This window comes from Alosa alosa, chromosome 16 (genome assembly GCF_017589495.1).
Source record: "Alosa alosa isolate M-15738 ecotype Scorff River chromosome 16, AALO_Geno_1.1, whole genome shotgun sequence".
NCBI lineage: Eukaryota > Metazoa > Chordata > Actinopteri > Clupeiformes > Clupeidae > Alosa > Alosa alosa.
Window position 1 is genome coordinate 19,693,825 of NC_063204.1, and position 20,000 is coordinate 19,713,824.

A 20,000-nucleotide genomic window follows, 5' to 3' on the forward strand; every position below is an offset into this window, starting at 1 on the left:
TCACCCACTTACTCACTCACTCTTTATTTCTTGTTGCACTCTCATTCTTTTCTCCCCTTTCATTCTCTCTCTCTTTCATTCCTAGTAATCCTTGTCACTTCTCTCTTTCTTTCTCCCAGCTCGTCCTCCCTCTTTCAACCACCCCCCCCCTCCTCCCCCTCAACAGTAACACAGGCAGTGACCGATAGCACTGGAATCCCAGCGTCCAGATAAGAGTGCTGCTGCCTAGCGACCGCAGGGCCTTCCTGGTTGCCTTTGTAGCGACCTGCTTCCATTTCCTGACCGGCACCAACAGTGGGGGACGGCTGTTGTGTTGACTACTAACGCCAGCCGGGGCTAAAATGAACGCTGATAACCCCCACTTGCACAAACACACACTGGAAAGACATACAGTGCAACCAGCAGACGCTTACATACGTAGCAAAAAACACAAACAGACACAGATATACTGACATGTGTGTATGCAGACATGCAGATATGAAAACACACATACTGTTCATGTGAACATAAACATACTGAAACAAACACACACACACACACACACATGCTCACATCACAAACAAGTAGAAACACAAGCATACACAATTCGCAGACACAAATATAAGCAGTTTTGAATTTGATCATGCAGACTTAACCCTCTTCTTACCTGTCCAGGGCTTGATCTAGTGACTGGTTGCTGGACAGCGAGTCATCAAATGGCTCGATGAGCTGAAAACGAGAAGCGATCAGGAGTAAGTCAACACCATCCTGTCTGATGTTGTCACAATACCAAAATCATGACTTTGAGATGATACCATGCCTGAGTAACTCGATACCAACACTAAAATGATAACCGCGAAAAAACACCTTAAATATGAGTAATTGAGGTACTAGAATAAGCTTAGACAACAAAACATGGAACTTAAAACTTTTTTGGTTCCCACAGGTTGCTATCAGTTACTAGCTACCTAGTGGTGTGTGTGTGTGTGTGTTGTGTGTGTGTGTGTGTGTGTGTGTGTGTGTGTGTGTGTGTGTGTGTGTGTGTGTGTTGTGTGTGTGTGTGTGTGTGTGTGTGAGCGCTGCGGGGGTGATCCTCACGCTCTGCTCGTGGATCTCGGGGATGAACTCGCCCTCGCTGTGGATGCTGGTGTAGGAGCCCTGCCGGGCGATCTGCTGCTGCTCCTCAGGAACGCTGCCGGGAGGGGGGGAGGTGCGGCCCGTGTGCAGAGATCCTGGTGGAGCACAGAAAGAGAGAGAGGGGGGGGGGGCAGACAGAGAGAAATAGAAAGATGGAGAGACACAGAGAGAGAAAGAGATATAGACAGAGAGACAGTGAGTTAGTGTCTTAATATTCCTTGATACATTTAATACTCGCATCTCTAATAGAGTAGTGTTGTATTGTTGTTGCATTTATGTTGTGTGTGTATGATTTGTTGATCTTCCAGCCAGTGTGCTATACAGTTGCGGGTGCATATATTATCTCCGGCTCACAGCAATGAAGCACTGGAATTACAGAAAAAAGAGCAATAGAACAACAGATCAAGAGAAAGAAAGGAGAGCGAGGAGAGGTAGTGAAGAGAGAGAAAGATTGATCAAGAGAAGGCAAAGAGAGGGAGGAGAGTGAAAGCCTGGGAAAGCAGGGAGGCTAAGAGAGGTGATAAAACAGCACGCAAGATGAAAGACAAACGGTCCAAATGAGTTTGTGTTAGAGGGATGAAAGGCGTGGGGAGGACAGTGACAAAGTAAGAGACGAGCAGAGTGAGAGAGAGAGGGGGGGGAAGAGAGATGGAGAGAGAGAGAGGACTGAGAGAGGGAGGATAGCAGTGATGTGTGCACAACAACGAAATGAAGTAGAAAGGAACAGAGAGAAGAAAGGCTGGAGGAGAGGGAGAGAGATGTGTAGACGCAGGAGCTAGAAGACAGGACAGTAAGGGCCTGCAGAGGACTGAGGAGACCAAACAAACGAATCAAACAAAACAAAGCGAGTATAAACAAAAGAGGATCTGAGCAACATGTGCAGAGCACCGTAGACACAGAAGGATGGAGAGCAGAAGAGAACAGGAGGATAGAGAGCAGAAGAGGAGGAGGAGTATAGAGAGCAGGAGGATAGAGAGCAGGAGAGAGCAGGAGGATAGAGAGCAGGAGGATAGAGAGCAGGAGGATAGAGAGCAGGAGAGAGCAGGAGGATAGAGAGCAGAAGAGAGCAGGAGGATAGAGAGCAGGAGAGAGCAGGAGGATAGAGAGCAGGAGGATAGAGAGCAGAAGAGAGGAGGAGGATAGAGAGCAGGAGGATAGAGAGCAGAAGAGAGCAGGAGGATAGAGAGCAGAAGAGAGCAGGAGGATAGAGAGCAGGAGGATAGAGAGCAGGAGGATAGAGAGCAGAAGAGAGCATAGAGAGAAGCAGGAGGCCAAGCGGTGGAGGAGAGGATGGGGGGGTGGATGGGGAGAGGGAACGACAGAGCACAGAGCAGTGGTGTGTGGAGATGAGAAGAGACGGCGGGGTGAACGAGGGGAGGAGTTGATGAGGGGAGATAAGAGTAACGGGGAGAGGGAGGGGCAGTGATAGGGGGCAGTGAGAGGGAGAGGCAGTGAGAGGGGCAGTGAGAGGAGGCAGTGAGAGGGGCAGTGATAGGGAGGGGCAGTGAGAGGAGGGGGCAGGAGAGGGGCAGTGAGAGGGGGCAGTGAGAGGGAGGGGGCAGTGAGAGGGGGCAGTGAGAGGGAGGGGGCAGTGAGAGGGAGAGGCAGTGAGAGGAGAGGGCAGGAGAGGGAGAGGCAGTGAGAGGGAGAGGGCAGTGAGAGGGAGAGGGCAGTGAGAGGAGAGGGCAGTGAGAGGAGAGGGCAGTGATAGGGAGGGGGCAGTGATAGGGAGAGGGCAGTGAGAGGGAGAGGGCAGTGAGAGGGAGGGGCAGTGAGAGGGAGGGGCAGTGATAGGGAGAGGGCAGTGATAGGGAGAGGGCAGTGAGAGGGAGGGGGCAGTGAGAGGGAGAGGCAGTGAGAGGGAGGGGCAGTGAGAGGGGGCAGTGAGAGGGAGAGGCAGTGAGAGGGGCAGTGAGAGGGAGGGGCAGTGATAGGGAGGGGGCAGTGATAGGGAGGGGGCAGTGAGAGGGTCATCAGAGATGAGAGGAAACAGAAGATCATCTCCGCTCTTTTTTGGTGAAGGGAGGAAGAACAAAAACGCTTGTCATTTGGCGGCAGCGACGTAAGAGCAAATCCCATTTTAAAGCCATCGCTCGGACGGCTGCCTTTCACCTCGGTGGCTCGGATGTGTCCTTCCGCCCTAGGTCACGCTCCGCACTGAGAAATCACGGCCTTCAGTCCGCGCCATCATAAACCACTGGCCTCTACTGATGCCATCGTGCCGCACAGTGCAACACAACACAGCACAGTAAACACTACACTACAAAGCATGCATGGGGTGTGGATACAGATTTCTCTCTGCTCTCAGGTGTGAAAAGAGGAGAGAGAGAGAGAGAGAGGAAAAGAGAAGATGGTAAGAGAGAGATGATGAAGGATGACAGTGAGAGAAAGAGAGAGAGATTGGAGAAAGAGTGTGGATGAGAGGGAGATGTTTAAGGGGGAAGGAGAGTGTGTGTGTGAGCGAGAGAGAGAGAGAGAGTAAGCCTAGAAAGTAACGAGATTGGGGCCAGATGTCACCCCTTTGACTAGAGGCGTAAGCGTTATCAAATCATGGACACACTTCAGATTGCGGCGCTATCAGACCAAGTTTCCGTCGTATTTATCAAACTTTCAATCCATAGTGTAAACTGCGCCTTTCTCTGCCTTTCTCCGCCCATAGCGCGCCAATTCTGAGCGTCACAACTGAAGGGCAGTGCCTACATACAAGTGCAGTTGAATAAAGTTAACTAATGACAACATTAAAAAAAAATCAAAAAAAGCGTTTAGCGATCATAAAATAATACCATACATGATAAGATGTAAACAAGCAGGGAAATAATGAAGATCAGTAGTTCTACTCAAACTACTTGTGCGTAGGCTATGGAAGATTGGTCAAATCTAGCAAGTAGGAAAGTTTAAGTGAATGACGTGAAAGTGAAAGTAAGACATTCGAAAGGCCAACGAAAGTTGAGGTTGCTTTTGGTAGTACAAATACTTTCACCACAAAAACTGGTACTCTAAATAAGCGATTCTGTTGTCTTTGAAAGGTTCTCTTATTGATGCATTGAACTGCAATTTGGATTAACACCTGCTTTTACAAGTGAGGTATTTAGAAGCAGAATAGGCGTGTGCTTTCAGGAGCAGTCTTTGTACATACACTGGAATAAATAATAAAACTCTTTACTCTTCCCCTCCCATCTTTTTAAGCTAAACTCCCACTTTCCCTTGATCCTCCCATGAATGCATATGCATGACATGACAAAAGCATAATCTGCCACTTTCAGCTCCAGCGACAGGCAGTTTCGCTTTATCATTGCGGCCTGTTTGTACATACCTGCAATGATTTTTACACTGCGTTGCAAAACAAATACGCCTGAAAAGCGTTAGTACATCTGGCCCTGAGTGTGTGAGAGAATGAAAGAAAAACAATGACAGAGAGAGAGGAAGAGATGGGGGGGGGGGGGTTGGGGGGGGTTCAGTCAGATGCATGGACACAGTCCAGCCAGCCACTGAAGCATTCCACAGTCCCAGCACTCTGTCCATCTGAATATTTCTTATTTCTCCTTCTCTTCATGTCACACTCCCCCCCTTTCTTTACCTCTGTCTCACGTCATCTTGTCACTTTTCCTTTCCACTCTCTGTCCATCCCTCTCTTCACTCCTTCACTCTGTCTGCCTCTTTTGCTCTGTGTGTGTGTGTGTGTGTGTGTGTGTGTGTGGTGTGTGTGTGTGGATTCTGCTCACTCGGTGTGGATAATACAATCAGGTCTGCATCGGCACCCCAGCATCTCTATCCAAGCCTGCGCTGCAACACTCCACAACTGCACCAGCCCACCGGCTACCCAGACACACACACACACACACACCACTGGTTGGCTGAAGGCCACAAATAAAGAGAAAAGCTGTGAAGAGATAGAGTAATGCTGAGAAAAAGAAAGCAGAAAGAAAAGTAAGTGTGTGTATGTGAGAGAAAAACAGAGACAGAGGGAAAGAGAGAAACCCACCAGAGAACCCCCACACACACACACACACACTTTTTCCTGACAAAACCCTCTGGGCAGCACTGAGGCTTTATCTGAGTGGCCCATAATTACCATAAATTAGCCTCTGCCTCAGGACACACCGACGCTCCCTCCACTGCAGCTAATGGCAGAGTAGCACACTAAAGGTTAGCAGTTAGCAGGAACCACTGCAATCTGCAGAGCTGTAAGTGAACGCAGCCTCGAGGAGAAGGGCTAATGCAGGGTTCACCTGCGGACACTGTGTGTGTGTGTGTGTGTGTGTGTGTGTGTGTGTGTATGCTCAGTACAAAAAAAGCTTGCGGCGAATCCACACAGCAGACACAGGAGACCAGGAGAATGACCTTTCAAAGACTGACCAAAACCGACAGCAAAGGGGTGCTGTCACTGCAAGCGTGTGTATGAGTCTGTCTGTGTGTGTGTGAAAGAGAGAGGAGAGAGATAAGAATTGAGAGGGGAAGAATGACTGTATGTTTGTGAGTATTTCTGTATTTCAGGGTGTGTGCATATGTGTGTGTGTGTGTGTGTGTGTGTGTGTGTGTGTGTGTGTGTGTGTGTGTGTGTGTGTGTGTGTGTGTGTGTGTGTGTGTGTGTGTCTCTGTCTGTGTCAGCAGTTTGTGTGTATGTATGTGTGGGTGAGTGCATGCCTGAAGTATGTGTGTGTTGTATTGTGTGTGTGTGTGTGTGTGTGTGTGTGTGGCGTGTGTGCCCCTGTGCCTCAGAAACTCATACTGAAACTGAACAAAAAAAAGCGCTGCTCTTGAGAAGCCATCCTTCAAAAGGCGCGAGGGCTTCAGACTCCCACACAGAGCGGATCGCCAGGAACAACGCAGAATCTTGTGACAGCTCCTCTCATCTCTGAGGCACCCTCAAGGAGAAGTGGCACATCTTTTGTGCCGTTTCATCTCCAAAAAGTGCTGATGGAGGCAGTGCATGGATGACAGGTGGTTTGGGGTAGTAGTGCAGTCTAGTGTGTGTGTGTGTGTGTGTGTGTGTGTGTGTGTGTGTGTGTGTGTGTGTGTGTGTGTGTTGTGGGGAGGTCGTGGAGTCTCGAATTCGTCAAGTTTATGGGACTGGAGGAAGGGCAATTCTCTGTGTAAAGATTCATTAAGCATTGGCGGCATCACTTGTCCTTAGTGTGTCCCGTGGCAGACATATCTGTCAGTTGTGACAATGGCATCGCCATCACTGAGTATTTGCATTCATTTGCATGTAGTGAGATGAAATAGATCTTCTTCAGCACCTCCTATCCCAACGCCATCAGCTAGAGTTGCATCATCAAAGAGCCTGCCCTTGTAAAACACCGCTTGCAACCTATCCCCCTTCCACTGCCATGCACGCACACACAAACACACACACACACACACACACACCAAACACGTAAACCAGGCAACAATCCTGACGTCAATGTCGCTGACACTGATGTCACTTGATGACGCTGATGTCACTTGATAGACAGAGTGAATGGAGGAAGTGATAAGTTGGCTAATGACTATTTGATATGTTTTTGTTAAGTTTGTAGGTGTGTGTGTGTGTGTGTGTGTGTGTGTGTGTGTGTGTGTGTGTGTGTGTGTGTGTGTGTGTGTGTGTGTGTGCGAGAAAGAGAGCGAGACACACCTGTGGAATGTTTGCGCACTCGCTCCGAGCCTTTGAGGAGAGAGCCCTTGATATCCCCAAGTGACCTGGATGATCTCATCTCGCTCTGTTTGTCCCTGCTGTTCACCTGTAGAAACTGTAGATATAGAAGGGGGACATTGCTTTCATTGTAACAGATCATAAAACTTCCAGGAGTACTGTACAGATGATAGAAAAATACCACAGTGAAAAAAAGTATTTCACACCAAACTGACAAGAAACAACTGCTGTGAAAACAATCACAGCTTGAAGAAGCACCACAAAGATATCCCTGCATGACTCTCCCTGACTGAAATTCAAAACCGCTGGTGTCCTGTGGTTGCCTTTGCTCTGGTTATCATATCACTGAATTATGAAGGAGCTCAGGGGCTGGGGGGTGGGGTAGGGGGTGGGCTGTTGAGTGTTACTGTTATCCTCAGTGGTGCGTGTGAAATGGGGAGGGGGGGGGGAGTAGGATAGAGGGGGGGACCTACATGGTTATTCTTGGGGGTTTTCAAAGATATCCTAAGGGGGCCGTTCATGCCGGCACACACTGGCACTTTCTCCAGGTCCTCCTGGTTCTTCAGCGGTAACATAACCTGAGGGAAATGAAAACACACACACACAAAGACACAGAAGACAGATGATATAAAAGAGCCAGTTCTAAAAAAGGTTTGATCTTACTGTAATATCATACATTGTATATAATCAATAATAATCATTACCTCTTTGTCAGTGTAATACATGTCCATCTGTTGGCCAAAAGCTTCGGTTACTTTCTGGAGCAGCTCCTTAAACTTGAGGGGCTGTTGGAACATGATGATCCTGAAAGACAATGGCATACACAGATAGTGGGTCAAGGTCAAAATTAAGAATGAAAAAACTTTGCAGTACTTCCAGTGACTTACATACATACCACATTCTCATCACGAAACAACTTGTCAAATAATTTCACATGCCCAGGTTAATGTCATTACATTTCACAAGGCAATGATTCTGGGCTGAACCTTACCATGGCAATATAAACTCTACACAAACAGAATAAAGACAAGGGCCAAACCATGGTCAAAGTACACAACGCTCCAGACACAACCAGCACACATGCCCGCAAGAAACAGATATTTGCCTTATGGGTCATCAGAATTATATGTCTTACAGATGCTCCAAAAGGCCAAGTGGCAACATGTTGTGGCAACATGGTGAAAACTTAAGTCCAGTTCAGCAAGGGAACACCCCTGGCCTCTGTTGTGGCCATGCCCCGGCGAGGACATGCCCAATGGCAGGCGCCCAAAGCACACCAGCGGTCAACATCTCTCTCTCTCTCTCCCTGTGTGTGTGTCATAACCTGTGCCCCTGGCGTGGTGGGTGGATCTGAGCGGCCCAAGACATGGGACTAACATGGGAGCGGTAGGTGGGCAGCAGGTGACAGACATGCCGAAAGCGTGATTAATCAGCCGGAAGCCAGTTTATGCCTATGCCTCTGATGTGTGTGTAAGAACTGTCCATGATTAAAGGGCTTGCGAGATGAAAGTGTGTAGTTTCTCTATGTGTTTGATTAAAGCATAAGCACGTATTAAATAACATCACTATCAGCTTCTTTATCAGCAAGGATGTGTGTGTGTGTGTGTGGGTGTGTGTGTGTGTTTATGTTTCTGTATCTATGTGTTTGTACTTGCGTGCTTGGGTATGTGTGTATGTGTGTGTGTGTTTATGTTTGTGCGTCTATGTGTTTGTACTAGCATGCTTGTGTGTGTGTGTGTGTGTGTACATATATGAATGCGTGTCTGTGTGCATGTCAATGTGTGAGAATATACAGTGTATGCATGTGTGTTTATGCATGTGCATATGTGAAGAGGAAATGTCAGAGTGTGCATGTAGAAGAATGCAGCTGTGAGTGTGTGCATGTATGTGGGAGTGTGTGTGTGTGTGAGTGTGTGCATGTATGTGGGAGTGTGTGTGTGAGTGTGTGCATGTATGTGGGAGTGTGTGTGTGAGTGTGTGCATGTATGTGGGAGAGTGTGTGTGTGAGTGTGAGTGTGTGCATGTATGTGGGAGTGTGTGTGTGAGTGTGTGCATGTGGGAGTGGGTGCTGGAGAGATAGAGAATGTCAGTGTGTAAGTGTTTTTGTGTGTAAGTGAGTGGGTGCTTGAGACACAGAGAATGTTTGTGTGTATTTTGTGTCTCTGTGTGTGAGAGTGTGTGCATGTGTATGTGTGTGTGTGTGTGTGTGTGTGTGTGTGTGTGTGTGTGTGTGTGTGTGTGCGTTTTGAGAGATAGAGAGAATGTCGGTGTGTATCTTGCGTGTGTGTATGTGTGTATGTGCATGTGTGTGTGTGTTTGTGTGTGTGTGTGTGTGTGTGTGTGTTTGAGAGTTCCCTGCTGTTCCAGCACCAGTTTTGGCCCCACATCTGAGTGTGCACAATTGAGAGAGAGGCAGCTTCCTGAGAAAGCCAAAAACGAGAGAGTTTTAGAAAAAAGAAAATGTGGAAGGCTCATCTGGCAACAGCAGCAGCGGCAGCAGGAAGTTCGCTTTCCGTTTCCTACTCCTTCCCCGTCCCAACGTGACACCCCTCTCCACTCACCCTGTCTTGTCTTTCTGTCTCTTTCCCTCTTGTCTCCCTCTCTCGCTTCCCTTTTTTTTTCTTCTTCTCCTCTCCTACTCTCTATCCTCCTTTCCAATTAATCTCCATCTCTCCTCTCCTTCACTTTCTCTCTGCTTCTGCCCATTTATTTTTCTTTCCCTCTTCTTGTATCCTGTCCTTCCCCTACCCCCCCCCCTTTTCCCCTCTCTCTTTCTCTCTCCCACTCTTTCCCTCTCTCTCCCTGGCTTTTTAGGCACACATTCCTGCAATTTTCTCCCAAAAGCACCACTGGTGACAACCACAGCTTGTTTACTAACGATTACGGTCATTGCATTAATTGCTTGTCATTGGCTCCTGTCTGGCTCCTGTCTGGGGACCTGGGTTCTTAGAACCCCCCCCCCCCCACATACACACATTTCTGTTTATGACAGGTGATGGGGCAGATCGCCACGGAAATGCCTGTCGCCATAGTGAAGGGGAATGGTGGATGCTGGACGAGGAGGCGGACGGGGACGTGGAGTGATGTGACGCGACGGTCCTTCCGTGATGCGCACAGATAACAGGCTCATTTTGACCCTCTCTGTCTCTCCCTCGCTGTCTGAGGATGCAAAAACACAAGGCGAGTGCGAACACACACACACACACACACGCACTCATCATCTTGCTATCTTCCAAAAATCCCACATTGATTTTTTGTAGATGACAAACAAACACACAGTGTGCACACTGCCTTTTAGTGCTTGGCAGAGAACACAAATTCTACCCCGTCCCACACACACCCACCCACACACACACACATCCCTTCTCCTGTTCCAAGAACTCAAGTCCTGCCAACAGTGAGTGGTTTAGAGAGTGTCCAATTAGGGCACTTACTGCCCCTCGCTGCCCCTTCCTCCAACTCTTCCTCACCGCATGTGCCTCCACACTACTCTCAGAGTGGACTGACCATATGAAACACACACACACACACACACACACACACACACACACACACACACACTCTCACACACACACACACACACACACACACACACACACACACACACACACACACACACACACACACACACACACACACACACACACTCACACACACACACTCACAGACACACACACACACACACACACACACTCACACTCACACACACACACACTCCACACACACACACACAATAAAACATCCTGCCTCTTCCTCCAACTCTTCCTCACCGCATGTGCCTCCACACTACTCTCAGAGTGGACTGACCATATGAAACACACACACACACAATAAAACATCCTGCCTCTTCCTCCAACTCTTCCTCACCGCATGTGCCTCCACACTACTCTCAGAGTGGACTGACCATATGAAACACACACACACACACTCTCACACACACACACACAATAAAACATCCTGCCTCTTCCTCCAACTCTTCCTCACCGCATGTGCCTCCACACTACTCTCAGAGTGGACTGACCATATGAAACACACACACACACACTCTCACACACACACACACAATAAAACATCCTGCCTCTTCCTCCAACTCTTCCTCACCGCATGTGCCTCCACACTACTCTCAGAGTGGACTGACCATATGAAACACACACACACACACACTCTTTAATACTTCATAGACTCCACAGACACACACACACACACACTGATCACACTCATCCTCACAGCCATCATATTCCATCACACAGCAATTAAATCTACACTTCCACTCATTCTTTATGCGCCCTCTTTTGCAGGCCTCTTCTGATTACCATGATGGGGGCACTTTAACATTATTAAAGGCAAGGCATCATCAATTTTACTCTCCCATCTCCAATTAATGTACTATAAATATCTTTCAGACTCATCTATCAGTGACTTAATGGTATTGAATGCATGTAGCCATATCATCTAGATGCATAAAAAGGTGATTTAAGTTTTCTGGTTTTACCCTTGGGAGCTGTGTATTTATGTACGGACTCCCTTCATGCATATTAATGCTTGTGCTTGGACAAGTATTGTTTATGCCTTACCATCTGGCTATGACAGGGAAGCTGGGACAGGGAACGATCAAAGTGTATGTGAGCATGTGTGTGTGTGGTGTGTGTGTGTGTGTGTGTGTGTGTGTGTGTGTGTGTGTGTGTGTGTGTGTGTGTGTGTGTGTAGGAGTCAGACCGGTGAAAAAAGAAAACTATGTGGTGGCTTTGAACCCACTGACCAACCCATTATCAATATGCAAATCATCATCTTCCCCATCATCCAGTCCACTCACTATCTGTCACAGCAGCCATGGCGCAAGAGAAGACTTCACAGGAGATTTAGAACAGCGGCAAGATACGACAAGGTAGAACAGACAGCCCCCCCTCCCACACACACACACACACACACACACACACACACACACACACACACACACACACACACACACACACACACACACACACACACACACACACAATAAAACATCCTGCCTCTTCCTCAGTGCCCAATTGAAGGTATGAAGTAGAGATGCACCAATTGCAGTTTTTTATGCCGATTTTTCATAGAGTTTGACCTGCCGATTCCGATTTCATTTCTTCTAACCATTTTACAGCACACACAAATAGTTATTTCTATCTTTTCTTTAATAGAACATGTTAATATAGAAATGTAGTCAACTTATCAATAATGAAATGGCTGTTAAAAAAATGGAACCGGTGAGCAGACAGATTCTTCTTCAAGTCTAACTTCAGCTGCAGTTTCAAACTACAATGCTTCCCAGTGTGTGACTTTCATTTCACACACTACTAATATAAATGCACTGTTATGGAACACCCATTTTTCTTCTTCTCACATCCAATATCCAACTAAAAATACAAAAACAATTTTCAATTTTACATTTGAACATGCTACCATGGAACATATTCATATGCATTGATGCATTTATGGGAGGACGAGGGAAAAGTGGAAGTAGGCTATCACGCAAACACAGGTGAGGAGAAGTGCTAATAGCGATTAGGTGCTCCACATGAAAACAGCGCACGTCTGTTTTGCGGTGAAAAACTTAAATCCATATTCTGGTTAAATGCATCAATTAGGCTATAGAAACTTTCAGAGACAGCTGATTCAGTATTCAGAGCATCAGTTTTCTTCATTGTAGGCTACTATGTCAAAAGCAACTTTAACTTTTGTTTGCCTTTCTAATAGGCTATCGTTTGTTTACTTTCATGACATCCACTTCTCAATCTGCTAGACTAGGGTATTAAGTCATAGCCCTAGTCTATGTGCAGTAAATAAACTACTAGGGCTACTGTATGTCGCTGCTTATTGACGTCTTATTATCATGTAGCCTATGATCGCTAAACTTTGATTCTTTTTAATGTAACTCGGTTATCTCATCTCAGCGCGCTTGGGTTCAGCTGTGGGCACGGACGGCGTGATGAGCGAAGTTTACGTGAGCAATAAGTGACAGCTTAGTAAATTCCACGCAATAGGCTATGGCAAAGCACAGCGTTTGCTGCATAGAAAAACTCAGTAGCCTATTAGCGCTTTCTTTGTAGGGCTACATCCAGCCCTGAGTGTTGGCCGGGTGGCTAGCTTCTTCAAACTTTGCAAACTCAGCTGTGTGTTGTTACATTTGCTACGCGCGAGTGCATTTGACCGGCATAAAATCGGCATGTCTCAGACTGACCGGCCGGTCACCGGTTATGGCCGATCACGTGAAAATCGGCCAATTCTGGTCACCAGACGATCAATTGGTGCATCTCTAGAAGCTGAATGGAGAGGAATGGAGGGTTGAAGGTGTGTGTGAGTGTGAGCATGTATAAGTGTGTGTGTGTGTGTGTGTGTGTATGAAAGAGAAAGTGTGTGTGAGAGAGAGAGCATGTGTAAGTGTGTGTGTGTGTGGGGTGTGGGTTCTGTATGAGTATGGATGTGTGTGGAGAGTGTGAAAGAGAAAGACAGAAAGAGAGAGTGCATTTGAACAGGGGTGTGTGTGTGTGTGGGGGGCTGTACTGTCTGTCAGTGCTGATATAAAGTGGGCAGACAGCTACTGCTGATGATGAGGCTTCCCTTTCCCCCTTACAGGCCTGGGGCTTTTCTTACTCCATCTCTCTCTCTTTCTCTCTCTCTCTCTCTCTGTTCATCTTTCCCTGTCTGTTCTCTTTCTTTTCTTTCATTAGTCTCGCTCACACCTTCTCCTTCTCCCTCTCTCCCTCCCTCTCTCATCCCATCTCATCTTGCCTTCCACTCTCATGCCGTGTCTCTCTCCTCCTTCCGCTATCTCTCTTCTTCCCCCTTTCTCTCCACCCCTCTCTCACTTTCTCTCACTCGCTCTCGTGATTCCTCCAGGGCCACTCAGACCAAAGTGTGACTTATCCCAGCATGTCCTCTTTGTGGTGTGAACACACTCCAAGTGGAAGGCTTCTGAATTGTCACTACACAGACACAGACACACACACACACACACACACACACACAACCCTGGCACTTGCTTAGCTATGCCTGCCTCTTTATGGGGATACTATGACATTGAATTCTCCCTGCAGCTGTTTATACAAAAAAATTCAAGGTAAAAATAACCTCTCCAACTAATTGGTCAGGCTAAAGAAGCACATCTACTACATACTCCAGTGGTGCTCTGAGGACTGTCTGAAAGTTGTGGAAGCCCCAGTCTCTGGAGAGATGACAACAGAATGCTTTCAAAAGCTTGCTCAATCTCTCTTTCTTTCTTTCTCTCTCTCTTTTTTCTCTCTCTCTCTCTCTGTTCATCTTTTCCCTGTCTGTTCTCTTTCTTTTCTTTCATTGATTAGTCACACCTTCTCCTTCTCCCTCTCTCACCTCCCTCTCTCATCCCATCTCATCTTGCCTTCCACTCTCATGCCGTGTCTCTCTCCTCCTTCCGCTATCTCTCTTCTTCCCCCTTTCTCTCCACCCCTCTCTCACTTTCTCTCACTCGCTCTCGTGATTCCTCCAGGGCCCTCAGACCAAAGTGTGACTTATCAGCATGTCCCTCTTTGTGGTGTAGAACACCTCAAGTGGAAGGCTTCTGAATTGTCACTACACAGACACAGAGACACACACACACACACACACACACACACACACAACCTAGCACTTGCTAGCTATGCCTGTTCTCTTGGGATACTATGACATTGAATTCTCCCTGCAGCTGTTTATACAAAAAAATTCAAGGTAAAAATAACCTCTCCAACTAATTTGGTCAGGCTAAAGAAGCACATCTACTACATACTCAATTAGTTGCTCTCTGAGGGACTGTCTGAAGAAGTTGTGGAAGCCCCAGTCTCTGGAGAGATGACAACAGAATGCTTTCAAAAGCTTGCTCAATCTCGCTCTCTCTCTTTCTTTCTCTCTCTCTCTTTTTTTCTCTCTCTCTCTCTCTCTCTCACACACACACACACACACACACACACACACACACACACACACACACACACACAGACAGACACACGCATACGCACATACTCGGTGCTACCATCACAGCTGCTGCCTCCTAGCCACTGCCTTCAGCTGGATCTAGCCCCAGAAACATGGAAGAAATGTGAGGCACTGTGTGTCAATACAGGGCGTGTCAATGAGCTCAAGGACTTGACATTCTCTCTCTCCCTCTCTTTTTTCTCTCTCTTTCTCTCTTCCTTTCTCAGTCTTTGTGTGCCACAGAATCGTGGCACATCTTAAATGCCAGAGCAGGAATTTTCCGATACATTCGGGGCGGCTCGACTCGGGTTCCCCCCATCCCTTGTTTTCCGCCTGGTGAAATCCTCCCACATAGCCAAACACAACCTCCGCTCCTCACGCAGCAACACACGGGGCATTTCAGTGCCCGCAGGAAGACAGAAGAGGACCATTTCCCATCTTACCGTTTCTCTCTCTCATGCTCCAACTTCACCCGGAGATCCTGTCAAAAGATTGAAAGAAAAACAATAATAAATGAAAAGCATTGTGTTTTTTAAACTCTCTAAAGAAGAAAGTAATGACAAATGGAAAGAAGAACTTTATGGTTTGGCTGATGTGTGTTCATTAATCTTTGGTTGGAAGACAATGCTGTTGAGACTGGAGATAGTGCTATTACTGGCTGTGATCAGTTATGGACCCTTTCAACAAGGTAAACAAAAACAAAAACAATGCTTGAACGTTCTATTTGGGCCCCAATCTACTTCCTCTGCATTAAGATAACATATGGAATGTTAAAAAGGAAGTCTTGTGAGGCCAACTGTGATGCTGATAATGGAACTCTCTTGAAAGGGTCCATACTGCCAGGAAATGCAGGCAGGGATTTTAGCTGAACTGAAACTAACTACGTACCTTTAAGAATCCAAGGAGATTCAAGGGTAGATACTAAAATGCTAAAAGGCACTCTACTCTGCTCTACTTCATACCATAATACACTCTGCTATGCTACACTTTGCTCCATTACACTACACTGTACTACACAAAACTATACTATACTATACTATACTATACTATCAGAATGTGTCACGACAAGAGAACTCAAGTAACAGGAGAAACATGACACTGATTCAGGCGGTGCGTCATTAGAAGCGATTTGGTACATTTATCCCCTACTCAAGCAGTGGCCTGCCAGAGCGCAGGACGGAAACGCTCTCCCTAGGCGTGTTTATGTAACTAAAATGTACCCCGAGGCGAGAGTTGCCCAATCGGGCCTCTGCCAAGATAAAGGCAGTGTTTGGGCTCCAGAGAGAAAGAAGTCGACGCAGCGGTGAGTCGATGTAAATCATTTTTAAGACTCGTCAAAACGATGTGAAGATGTACCTCATTTTGAAATGTACAATGGTGGAATGCCGTCGGTGGAGTAATACAGTATGTCTCTCACAGGGACTAGTTTGTGCAGAGGATGTGACGACGCTTACGGTATTGTGTATTGACTCTGTAAGTAACAGTGAGTGTGTGTATGTGTGTGTGTGTGTGTGTGTGTGTGTGTGTGTGTGTGTGTGTGTGTGTGTGTGTGTGTGTGTGTGTGCAGTCATTTGTACTTGTACTCTGACTTCTGTCTAGTGCAGAGTGACAGTAATGCGATGTGAACAGAGGTGATGAAAAGGACCATGAACACACACACACACACACACTTTAGCTGGTCACTCAGGACGGATTTGGGCTCAGTGCGGTGTGGCCTCTCTCAGCTGTTTCCTGTTCCTGACAGCATCTTACAACAGTCCAGCTCAGAGCCCGGCTCACCGGATTCTCACAGGTTGGCCACAGACAAAGGCCCTCAGTCTAAGCCGTAAAATCTATCACTCTGTGAGGTTTGCCTGTATCATATGATATGAAATGATATATTTATGTTATGTGCGTGACATAATAATGATGTATTGGTTGATTGGATAAGACAGAGGAGAACTGACTGAGGGTGAACATCCCAGAGTGCATGCAGATAAATTAGTTCAGGGAATGTGCACGTTAATCATCACTTGTTGTTTGGCACGACAGAGGAATTCCCTCGTTACTGCAAAATGAAAAATAACCTGGAGCAAAGACAACGTGTGTGTACATGGTGTGTGAGTGAGCATGCTGGTGTGTGAATGTGTGGATTATTTGGTCTGTGTATGTCTACACAGACAGCCAATATCAAGTTGTGTGTGTGCAAGTCTCTGTGCGTATGTATGTGTGTGTATGTGTATGTGTCTATGCACACATGTGTGTCAGTATGTCCGTATGCATGTATGTGTGCATGTGTGTGTGTGTGTGTGTGTGTGTGTTGTGTATGTGGTTGTGTGTGTGTGTGTGTGTGTCTGTGTTGTGTGTGTATACGTGCGTGCCCACATGTGCACAATGCATGCCTCGAGATAAGATAAGATCATGGGATCCTCTCACCTGTCTGTGGCTGGGGCTTGGGCGGCTCTTGGGCTTGTGGCCCACGTTGCTGTTAGGGTAACTGCGCGAGCTGAGCGCCGCCAGGTCCTTCATGATGGAGTGGAGCGCTTCCTCATCCTCTGCACAAAGAAAGACACAAACACACAGAACCCACGTCAGCACCACGTAGGACAAACGCTCCATCACGTCACGCCATGTCATGCCACATCACATAACTCAGTAGGCGATACACAGCCTGAGAGCCGCTCGACTGTGCAGATCTCTCTTGAGATCATGTGAGAGGCACATTCATCTCCTGCAGGTGTGTTAGTATTAGTGGCTAGTTGCTGCCATATCAGTAACAGCTGGCTGATGGTACCTTTGCATTTGTCTGCACTGTGTTCATCTGCCTCTCTTTGTTTGGTGCGTGTTTAGAGAGGCAACAGAAGATGACTCAGGGAGATGATGGGAGATCAAATCAATCAAGAGCTTCCTGGCGTCATTGGATCCGGCTCCACAGAGACAACGAAAAGGAAGGGAGAGCTTGCTGTATACACTGAACACTAACATTGCCCTCGCCAGCTTAAAAACATTAGCCTTTGCTGCCACATCTACATCAAGAATCTCCCATACACACACACACACACACACACACACACACACACACACACACACACACACGCATACACACACACACACAACATGGCATAAGCAAACAGATTGCAGGGTGGCTGACGTGATTCCACTACAGGGCCGTAACCATGACGCCCGTTACGTCCCGACAGGAGAGGAGCTAGCCCGAGGCAGAGGAGAGGAGAGGGGAGAGGCCCGTGGGGAGAGAGAGCCGTCCCGTGGGATCCTCATTACAAAGAGAGAGAAGGCAGAGACGCCTCCACCAGGAAGCAGGAGCCCGAGATCAATGACTCCGCAAGAGAGCATTAGAGCCCAGACTGAAAGCCTCTCTGTACACACACACACACACACACACACACACACACACACACACACACACACACACACACATACACACGCACACACACACACACGACAATAGCAGAGGTGGTGGTTGGCCGACTGTTGCCGACACCAAAGCCAGATGCGGCCTCTCGCGAGCAGAATTATTAATACAGCTGGGGCTTAATGAAACGCACCAGCCTCCACCGGGGTCCGGGCCCTGGCCATATCTGTAATTAATTAGGCAGCTGATTAATCATCTTATTAGAGACGTGTGAGTGATTCTGGTTGCTCTGGGCGCTGGCTGGGGAAAGCCTCCTACTGCCAAGCTCCTCCAGCAGCACAGTGGACCCCTCCCAAGGACTGGAAGAAGGGCTCTGGAATAGATCCAGACCCCAGGGGGGCAGTGGAGAGTTGAAGTACTTGGGGGGGAATGAGGGATTTAAGGAGCCGGGCGCTCAACATGGGTTCTAGAACACGCCAGGTAGAACAGAAGATTCTTTTCAGATTTCAGCTGTGAAGGCTGAGATTTTTCAGGGGGTTAGACTACAAAGATTGAAAGATTCAACAGGCTCAGCAGCACTGGGCATGGACTCCAATGCCAAGTGGTACGTGTACCTTTTATATAAATTAAGACTATGGGGCAAGGGAGGTTGCACATGGGATCTGGTCAATGTAAGCTAGGTGCTGGACATATAGGCGTAAAGACTTTATATACATGTATGTATAGTTTGGATTAATAATGCCCACGTATTCTTGCTGCAGCCCTGCCAGCTGGGGAGAGGAGCAGATCTGCTCCATGGCATGCTGCTATCTGGACTCCAACCTGCATTCTGTACAGGCACTTCCTCTCCAGATGTTATCAAAAGAGTTTCCACCACGCCAAAAAAAAGAAACAAAAGAGAGAGAAAGAGAAAGAATGTGTGCTAAGTCAGAACCGTTGCCATATTTCCATAAGATCAATGGCTGGCTCCTATTTCCTTGAGCCTGGGGTGATGTCACCCGGCCTCTGGTCCATGCCACGGAGCGTGAGCAGAGGGCGGAACACGTGCCTGGGGAGAGGAGGCTTCCAATGGCTGGGGGAGGTTAGCCATGTTAGCACTGATGCTGGCCGCTAAAGGATCTCTCTCTCTCTCTCTCTCTCTCTCTCTCTCTCTCTCTCTCTCTGTGTCATTGAAAAGTGTAATACATCTGTTCCTGGAGCCAACGCTGCACATTAACACCACTGATGGAAAAATTCACTATATCAAGAGTGAGCATGCACATGTGGGTATGTGTTAAATAGCAGATCTCAAACTCGTACAACCCCTCTCCTTCTCTTGCCTATTCTCACTATGGTATACTGTAACAATATATAGTACCACTGATTACTTATTGACATTAACCATTTTGATTTTCAGTAATACTAACCCACTCTACATCTCTCTTCCCCCTACTGTACCTCACTTGTGAGGTATATCATCACCAGTCATCAGCCATCCGTGTGTTGGCCCTCCTCTCACCCATCTCACCTGAAGTCCCACCCTGCCCTATCATCACCTATTACTGTCCCCCTACCTGGATTCCTGGCCCGTACAGCCTAGCGACCCATCACCCGCCTATGACAACTCTGCCCGGATTCCTGGCCCGTACTGCCGACCCACCACATGCCCTTTGACAACTCCTTTTCCCCCGGACAATTCCAACGCTGGACTATTTGAACTTTCTGACACTAAATTAGGATTAATGCATTATCATACCGGATATGTAATCATCCCACCTCTTGTAACTTTCACCTCAGGTGGCTTTAAACACCATGTCCTATTCTCTACACCTGCCTATCATATGCATTTGTCATGTATACAGACCTTACTGTCCTGTATATGACCCTAGGCAGATGGGTCAGGCCCTTGAGTCGTGGATCTGCTCGAGGTTTCTTCCTATATGTATTTCCAATTCTAGGGAGTTT

General features: G+C 47.4%; 1 protein-coding gene across 1 annotated transcript in view; it reads right to left on the reverse strand.

The window, feature by feature from the left end:
- The window catches only part of map3k22 (mitogen-activated protein kinase kinase kinase 22), a 54,622-nt gene that overhangs the window by 14,905 nt on the left and 19,717 nt on the right, over window positions 1–20,000 (reverse strand). Inside the window, exons 4-10 of the mRNA XM_048266129.1 lie at window positions 17,120–17,238; window positions 15,148–15,185; window positions 7,453–7,552; window positions 7,222–7,326; window positions 6,731–6,845; window positions 1,078–1,211; window positions 647–708 (exon numbers count right to left, since the gene is read on the reverse strand). Coding sequence (XP_048122086.1) covers window positions 647–708; window positions 1,078–1,211; window positions 6,731–6,845; window positions 7,222–7,326; window positions 7,453–7,552; window positions 15,148–15,185; window positions 17,120–17,238 — 673 coding nt within the window. The remainder of the gene's footprint in view (window positions 1–646; window positions 709–1,077; window positions 1,212–6,730; window positions 6,846–7,221; window positions 7,327–7,452; window positions 7,553–15,147; window positions 15,186–17,119; window positions 17,239–20,000) is intronic.